General features: G+C 42.3%; 1 protein-coding gene across 1 annotated transcript in view; it reads left to right on the top strand.

Annotated features, from left to right (window-relative positions):
* Positions 1 to 8,828, top strand: part of Atu (Another transcription unit) — a 53,497-nt gene extending 44,669 nt beyond the window's left edge. The window contains 2 exon segments of the mRNA XM_080270816.1: positions 1,795 to 1,975; positions 7,585 to 8,828. Of these exon segments, the coding sequence (XP_080126942.1) occupies positions 1,795 to 1,975; positions 7,585 to 8,060 (657 nt within the window). The 3' untranslated portion in view covers positions 8,061 to 8,828.
* The last annotated feature ends 695 nt before the right edge of the window (positions 8,829 to 9,523 follow it).

The raw sequence follows: 9,523 nt of genomic DNA on the forward strand, positions 1-9,523 counted from the left end.
GAGTAAAGTGATGGTTATTGAGAGAGAAGGTGGCTTGCAGTGTGATGTTACAGTGAATGGAGAGATACTAGAATTGTTGAGAGAGTTCAGATACCTGGGCACTGTGATGGAGAAGAGAGGAAAATGAGCAAAAGAAGTGGAAAGTAGAGTGGCACAAGGATGGAAAGTAGCTGGTGCTATCAAGGCCTTGATAAGAAACAGAGGCTTGAGTGTTGCAGGTGCGTGAGGCTTACATGAAGGAGTGTTAGTGCCAGCTTTGATATACTGGTGTGCAACTGTGGTGTGGTGTGAAAATGAAAAGTCAGGAGTAAGAGCAATGGAGATGAGACTGCTGAGGAATGTATGTGGAGTACAGAGAGTGGTTAGGATACGAAATAATGTGATTTGTGAAAGATGTAGAGTGCAGAAGTTTGTGGACACCAGAATCGAAGAGAGTGTACTGAGATGGAATGGTCATGTGCAGAGAATGGATGACAATTGAGTGGTGAAAAGGGTATATCTGGGCTAATTTGAAGGAGGAAGGAGGGGAGGTAGGCCAAAAAGAGGGTGGAAGGATATGGTGGATGAGTCTGTGAGAAGATAGGTATGGAAGTTGGTTAGGCTAAGGGACTGACAAGAGATCGAGCTGGCTGGATGAATTTTGTGTGAAGATTTGCACTACCAGGGATTTTGGGTCGGCGTTGGTCAACTAATGGTGGCTTTCCGTGGTTCTTGATCTCTGGCAGCTTCCCTATTCAGTCCCTTATCCCTGAGGTTGCACTCACTGACCTCGTCCCAAGTCTCATTTTTGGTCTACCTTTGACAACCCTACCCCTAATGTTAACACTTCTCATATTGTGCGCTCAGTCCTCTCCACATGCCCAAACTATCTCAGTCTACCTCTTCTCATTCATTCATCATCTAATCTTGTGTTGCCCCATGAGGAGCATAGAAACATGGGGCTAGGCAAGTAGGTCCAGAGATTTAAGATGAGAGTGACCAACTTCACTCATCCCTGAGTGGCATTACATGAGCAATGAACCCCAACCATCCCTTGGATATAAACCTGTACTGACTCAATCTGACCGGAGCCATGTAATTTTCCACTAAACCACCAGGTGCCATAATTTGGTTATATGGTTACCACCCAATGTAGTAAATGGTTTCCTGGTGTACAGGGAACCATTTGGCTCATCACTCAATGTAAAGTCACCTGTGGACAGAAGGAAGAGGAAAGAAGGAAGGAAAGAAAGACAGAAGAGGAAGGAAAGGAGAGAGGAAAGGGCAGGCACCTGAGGGCAGCACTACATCGAGTGAGTGGATGTTGAGCTCCCCCACCTACCTAATTCAACACCAGTACACTCTAATCCCATCCTACCTCTCAAGTCTTCCATCGTAAACCTAGCGCCCCTAGGCCTTGCACTCAAGGACGCACTGCACATCCACCTAATCATTGTCATTTCTGTACGTATGTGCCTGCAAATATCCTTTTCTACTGCCCAGGTCTCACTACCATACAGTATTACACTTCTAGCACATATCACATACAAAGATCCCTTTGCATTGAACTTCTTTCAACCACTCCTCACTCAGGCCACAGAGCTAACACCATATTTGTATACTGTGTGTGTGTATATATATATATATATATATATGTATACTGTGTGTGTGTATATATATATATATATATATATATATATATATATATATATATTTATACTGTGTGTGTGTATATATATATATATATATATATATATATATATATATATATATATATTGTACTCTGCATTTTTTGATGCATGTTTTCACCTGCAGAGGGATGAGGACAGGCTGAAGGCATGTATGAGGCGAGAGAGCAAGCAGCGGCGGGTGAAGGAAAAGGCATCCAACCGAGGAATGTCAGCAAATTACTTAGAGCCAGATAATTATGAGGATGACGATGAAGGAGCAATCTCCATCTCTGCCATTAAGGGCAAATATAAGAAACAGAAGAATGGTGAGTTTTTAACTGGCGATTGTATTTAATATGAATGTCACGTCATGTCATAACTTTACCTGTATTAAATGTGAAAAATATTTGTTTGGTAAATAATATAGTACAGCTGATAGAAAACCTCCAGTTAGAAGTTATTGTTTTGTTTGTTAATCTTACTGTACTTACAGATTATGGTGTGGTTAATTATGCTGTATAACCATATAACCAGGGTTTCTGGCAGGGTTTAGTGTCCCCCACATTCCCCTATCCAAAATCACTTAATCATGGCAGTCATTTCAGAGAACCTCAGAGGGCCCAATACCTGCCCAGGGCTCCAACCAAATGGGCAGATTTGCATGGCCATGTGGAATGTGAGAAGTGTGAATGAGGAGAGCAAGAGGGTGGAAGTGGTGAATGTGTTCAAGAGTGCGAGATATGCTGTGATGGCATTGTGTGAAATGAAGATGAAAGGGTGTGAAATGCAGAAGTGGGAGGGTGTGAAATGTGTAAGATCGGGAAAGAATAGGCGGGGAAGATGCAAGGAAGGAGTTGGCTTGTTGATGAATGAGGTGAGGCAGAGTGGAATGAGAGACTACAAATGTGTCAGCTCGAGGTGTATGTATGTGAAGTTCAAGTTTGAGAAGGTGAAAGTGGCAGTGATTGTAGCATATGCACCGTGTGAGGACAGGAGTGAGAAAGACAGGTGTTGGGATGAGCTGGATGAAGTAATGGGAGAAATGCCTAGGAGCTGTAAAGTCATCGTAATGGGGGATATGAATGGAAGAGTAGGCATGGGTCCTGAGGATGACATAATGGGTTGTCATGGAGTACCAGTAGAAAATGATGATGGGAAGCAACTAAAGGATATGTGTCAGGAGTGGAGGTTGTGCATATGTAACTCGTATTTCAAACACAAAGATGCACATGAATGTTCATGGTATAGAGGTAATGGGGATCGTGTTGAAAGAAGCCTGATTGATTACGTGCTTGTAGAGAGGTCAGTGATGGGAATGGTTGCTGATACGAGGGCCATGAGAGGACGATATGGAGTCTGTCAGATCACATGATTGTGGTATGCAACATCAAGCTGAGAGGAGTGAGGTGGATCAGGAGAGAGAGGAGCAGTCAGGAAGAAAGACTGAAAGTTGAGAACCTGAGAATCAAAGAAATGGCAGATGATTACAGGACCAAAGCAGAGGAGGAGTTAGAATCAGTGAATTGGAATGAAATGGATCTGGACAGCCTGTGGAATGCACATAGGGATTGCTTAGGTACAAATGCTAAAGCGGTGTGTGGTGTGGCAAGAGTAACAACAAAGAAGAAAGGTACGGCCTGGTGAGATGAGGAGGTTAAGAGAGTGGTGGAGGAAAAGAGGGAGAAGTGGCTAAAGTGGTTACAGGACAAGGGTTCAGTTGAAATAAGAACTGAATATATTGAGAGCAAGAAGCACGTAAAGAGGCTAGTGAAGAGGAAAAAGGAGGAGGTAAATGATGATCTAGGAAGAAAAATGAATCCTAACTACTCTGAAAATAGGAAGTTATTCTGGAAAGAGGTGCGGAATTGTAGAAGTGAAAGAGGAAAGAAATGTGATGGTGTGAAGGATGTAGGTGATAGATTACAGTGAGTCCTTGAAATATGAAAACTCGAAGTACAAATTTCCGATGGTACGAAAGCGATGAATGTAGGACAAATTCTATAATATGAAAGTATCTGTCTTGATGGTATGAAAAGCGATACGAGAGGAGATATGAAAAATTCAAAATGGGCACGCTGCACAATGCCGCGCTCGCTTACGGTGAGAAAACGAACTAACCCCTCTCCGGTAAAACACATTTTCGCGTGCTTTCCAGTCGAGCCACGTTTGTCCTCTCCTCTCAGCTTCGCTGTACGTTACACAGTTTTTTGCTGTTCTTCCTGTTTTTGTATTTTCGCCATGCCTCCTAAGCGCCCTGCATCATCTTCAGCATCTGGGGAACCAGTTGCCAAGAAGAAACAACACTGTACTCTGACTCTGGAGAGGAAATTGGAAATTATTAGGGTCCCACCATGTGACTTAGCACCATATCAACGACACGAATCTCCAGCCTCAGCACAGGTCAATGTTTAACTGTACAGTGTACTAATACTACAGTAATTAGTTGTATGTTTTATTTTTTAATGTCTGTACAATAGTATGGTACTGCATACGTGTATTGCATACTTCTAAATAGGAGGGGGTAAAGTTTAAGTGGGGGGTCCAATGGGATCCTGGAATGCATCCCCCCCTTATATGTATATTTCAATGGGGAAAATCGTTCCGATATACAAAATTTTGGATTACGAAATTTTTTTTTGGTCCCTATCCCTTTCGTATTTCGAGGACTCACTGTATTAACCCCTGGGGATGAAGTAAGGACCAGATGGAAAGAATATTTTGAAAGCTTGATGAATGGAAATAGAGAGAGCAGTGCGGCTGTAAACATGATTGGTTTTGGGGGTGTGCAGAGAAGGAATGAAGTGCCAGGAGACATGACACTCACACAGATGAAGAGTGCTGTGAAGCAGCTGAAAATGGGAAAGTAGCTGGGGTTGATGAGGCAAATGCAAAGATGCTTATATGTAGTGGAGAGAGTGGAATGAAGTGCTTGTTGGAGATATGTAAGAAGGCATGGATGAGTGAAACTGTGCTTGCAGAGTGGAAAAAGGCTGTGATTGCACCCCTGTACAAAACTAAAGGTGAACAAAGTGAGTGCAAGAATTATCGTGGTATAAGTCTATTGGGTGTGGTAGGGAAGGTATATGGAAGAATTATTATACTGTAGATAGTGTAAGAGAGATATCAGAAATCCTAGTGAGTGATGAACAAAGTGGCTTTAGGAGTGGCAGAGGATGTGTGGATCAAATATTTGCAGTGAGACAGATAGCAGAAAAGGCTTGTGAGAAGGACCATAAGGTGTTTATGGGATTCATGGATCTAGAAAATGCATACGACAAAGTGGACAGAGAAGGATTGTGGAAAGTTTTGCGCATGTACGGTGTAGATGGTAAGCTGCTAGGTGCTGTCAAGAGTTTTTATAATGGTAGTGAAACATGTGTAAGGGTTAATGGGCATCTAAGGGAATGGTTCATGATCGGTGTGGGCATGCGACAAGGTTGTGTGATGTCCCCATGGTTATTCAATATATATATATGGATGGGGTGATGAGAGAAGTAAAAACACGAGTAATGGAGAGAGGGATGGCGTTGGTAATGAATGGTGATGGATGGTATATCTCAGATTTGTTGTATGCTGATGATGCAGTACTGCTTGCAAGTGCCGGACAAGAACTTGGTAGGCTAGTGCAGAGTTTTGATGATGTCTGTGAGCGTCGTGCCTTGAGAGTAAATGTAGAAAAGAGTAAAGTGATGGTTATTGAGAGAGAAGGTGACTCCCAGTGCGATGTTACAGTGAATGGAGAGACTGGAATTGGTGAGAGAGTTCAAATACCTGGGTACAGTGATAGAAGAGGGAGGAAAATGTGCAAAAGAAGTTGAAAGTAGAGTGCAATGAAGGCCTTGGTAAGAAAGACAGGCTTGAGTGTTGCAGCTGCACGAGGCTTACGTAAAGGAGTGTTAGTGCCAACTTTAAGATATGGATGTGAGACTGTGGTGTGTCATGAAAATGAAAAGTCAGGAGTAGGAGAAGTGGAGATGGGACTGCTGAGGAATGTATGCAGAGTACAGAGGGTGGATAGGATGCAAAATTATGTGATTGGTGAAAGACGTGGAGCGAGGAAGTCGGTGGACACCAGAATCGAAGAGAGTGTACTGAGATGGTATGGTCATGTGGAGAGAATGGATAACAATAGAGTGGTAAAAAAGGTATATCTGAGTGAATTTGATGGAGGGAGGAGGCAAGGTGGGCCAAGGAGAAGGTGGAGAGATATGATGGATGAGGGTGTGAGGAAGAGAAGTTAGGAAGTCGGTGAGGCTAGGGAACTGACAAGAGATTGAGCTGGCTGCATGAAAGCTGTGAGGAGAAGTACATGGTCAGGGATTTGGCACCCCTTTTTAACCCCTTCCTACGTGGTGATGCGTTAGGGTCTTTCCTTGTAAATACGCAGTGACGCCTTTAGCGTCATAAAACCATAAAATATTCGCCCTCAGAAAAAGTTTTCGGTCAATTTGCGTCATTTTTGGAGGCATCATAGTTTCCGCAGCTATTGTCAAAAGTAATGAGTTGGCAACAGTGGGTCCCGATACCCGCGAGAGAGCAGACAGGTTTTACAGTACCAAATGAGTTGTGAGTGGGGAAGCTAGTGCGCCGTCTTGTCCCTTTAAATCTCTCCTATTTTCCCCGTCCCGGCTGTGTGACATATTTCACCATACCAGTGGTGTTTATGTATAGTTTTTAGGGACTATTGTGATTAGATTTGGTGTTTGCAATAGGAAATTAGATGTTTGCGAAGCGTTCCTAGCTGTTATCAGCCGTTGGCCCTATGAAGATTGTGCTACTGTTCCTAATCAACTACACTGCCTCTACCGTGCACCAAATGTGAGTATTCAACTATAAAAATAGTGACAGTGAATTGTGTGACTATAGTGTGCATATCTACTGTACAAGGAATTGGTGAAATATGTGCCGGAGCTTAGAGGGAGGCAGGAAACCACCCTACAGCCACGGCATGGCGTGGGAACATCGTAGTTTTTTTCATTTTTTTCGAAAACTATGAGATGTAGGAGAACGCTGATTATATCATGTGAAGGCCCATGAAATTCTGCATAAGGTGATAAAATAAAAACATAACACTGCCAAGAAAAGTTTTTCACTAGAGCTCCCCGAATAAAGTTTGTTGTCTGACGGAAATAGGTTTTCCTTTGTCAGTTATTACTCGAAAACCATACCTCATATCAAAATGCTAACTACCCCATTCGAAAGCTAATAAAATTTTCTTTCAAATGATGGTATGACATGTAGAGATAGCTTAGTAAACATTTGAGCTATGATGTTGGGAAGTGAGATGAATGTTCCCAAATGTTTATTCACACCGCCCTAATGTACATATTGTGTCTTTTTTTTTTTTGCGTATCATGTAGAACAGACATTGACAAATAAGAATATATAGGTTTTGTGGCACAATAAATATGTTTGGGTGGGGAAAATAAGCCGAAAATACACTTTTTTGGAGTGTGCGGCAGGCAGCAAGGGCAGGGGAGAAAGACAATGTGTTGTTGAACATGAAACTTATTGATACTTACTGTGAACGAAGGGTTAAGGCAGCAGTGTCCGGATTGACTCAATCAAGTATGTTTATGTGAAGCTACAGATCGTGGTGAATGTTTTTGGCGTATCCGATAGAGCCAGGATTCCGGGGGCTTGAATGATGAGTGAATGGAAGCATGGCCCATTGGATTGGGCAGATTTACGTTGTGTGGACATTGCTACTCCTCACCCTGCCCTAGGGTGAGAAAGAAGGTCCGGATGATGATGATATGAATGATAAGTCTGATTCTTCCATTAACCCAGAGACATTGTTAGGGTAAGAGAAAACCTTATGATGTAGCCAGTCAGGGGCTTGATGACACCTAAGAGAATCTCTGCAGCATCGTGTATATTTGATTAATGACTTTCTGAATCTCTGAGTAGCATTGTTTAATTTCCTTTTTTGCAGAACGTGCTCCTATCTACTCATCCGATGAAGAATCTGACATAGAGACGGACAAGGCTAAGCGGCTGGAAAAGGCTAAGCATGTCATCAGGGACTCGGAGGAGGAGAGCGGGAGTGGCAGTGAGACAGAACCGAGTGGCAGTGATCAAGAAAGCAACAGACAGAAAAGTGCAAGCAGAAGCAGAAGCAGGAGCAAGAGTAATAGTCGTAGCAGAAGTCAAAGCAAGAGTAAGAGTAGGAGCAGGAGCAGGAGTCAGAGCAGAAGTAAGAGCAGGAGTAGGAGCCGTAGTAGGAGTAAGAGTAGAAGTCGTAGTCATAGTAAGAGTTCTAGCAGGAGCAGGAGCAAGAGTAAGAGTAAGAGTCGAAGCAGGAGTAAGAGCAAGAGCCGTAGTAGGAGCAAAAGTGGTAGTGACAGTGACAGTGGGAGTGGAGGGGGTAAGTCTTCAGGCAAGTCTGGTTCAGACTCGGATAGTGAGTAAATTGCCAACAAGTACTACAGAACATCAGATCACTGTCATTACTGGCAAGTATTTCTCTTTTTTTCTTCATTAATTTTGCCTAAGTAGCCATACAGTTAAACGTATTTGAAATTTTTGTAGTTCAGGAAGTACTGAAGACAGTTAGTACTACAGGTATTAAGAAATTAAGTAGTAAATATCGTTACAATATCATAATGATTTGCTGGTATGCTAATATTTTATGGAAATTTTCTAAATGGAGGCATGAAATTTTGGACACACATACTTGTGTGTGTGTGTGTGTGTGTGTGTGTGTGCACGTGCGTGTGCATGTGCTCATGTGCAAACGTGTGTGTGGGTAATTGTGCTGTATTTCAAATGATTATGTCAATCATATTAGATGTCAGACTTGAGGTCAGCAGAGTGTAAACCATTACCATATATTGCTAAGCCACACAAGGACTCTTTGATACCAGGTTTGATTCCAAATGAAGTGCACATGATTGGTGATGACCATATAATACTGTACTTCTGTTTGTGATAGTTGTGGTCTCTCTATCACATTCTTAATTATGATATCAAGTCAGTCTTATAATTGTAAAGATGTTCCCTATATTACAAACTGTACATTTCATGTAACTGTTTGAATGTTCTTATACATTAGGTTATAATATACTGTAATGATATTTGTTAACTCTGAGTTTTGAGGCTTCCCTCAGCTGAAGAAAGTTTTTATCCTTAGCCAGAATGGAATGCCTAAGTGACTGTATTCCATTAAAGGTTAACTAATAGAGGGTGTGAATTGTTTGAGTGTAAGGGATACCTGTTTATTGAATAGCATTATCTGGCATGAGTCACAGTAGGTACGTATGTGGAACGCTGTTCCTCATGGAATTTATATTGAAATACTCTGATATGGTTATTTTGGGGACATAGTATTTAAAGTTTTGTAACTCTGATGCTGTTTTGTTGATAAGGGACCAAGTGTACGTGGTTTCCTAGTAGTCTAAAATTCATTTAAAGATTTTGTAAATGCTGCCTCCACTCACTTGATGTAGTGCTGCTCTCGGGTGTCTGCCTTTTCTTCTCCTTCATTCTTTCCTTCCTTCCTCTTATGGCTTTCTTTACTTCATTCCTTCCTCGTCCTTCTGCCTACTGGCAACTTTACACTCCCTCTTCTGTCTCTCCTTCCTTCACTCTTTCCTCTTGCTTCTGCCTATGGGTGACTCTGCATTGAGTGACAAGCCAAATGGTTTCCTGTACACCAGGATACCATTTACTAAGCTGGGTGGCAACCATATAACCAAATTATGGCACCTGGTGGTTTAGTGGGTAATTACGGCACTCCAATGGGATTGAGCCGGTGAAGGTTTATATCCAAGGGGTGGTTGGGGTTTGTTGCTCATGTAATGCCACACAAGGATGAGTGAGGCTGGTCACTGATCTTAAATGACAGGACCAGCTTGCGTAGATCCGGGCTTCTA

This window comes from Coenobita brevimanus, chromosome 43, assembly GCF_032717465.1.
Source record: "Coenobita brevimanus isolate Jiangsu-jjx chromosome 43, ASM3271746v2, whole genome shotgun sequence".
In the NCBI taxonomy this organism is placed as follows: Eukaryota; Metazoa; Arthropoda; class Malacostraca; order Decapoda; family Coenobitidae; genus Coenobita; species Coenobita brevimanus.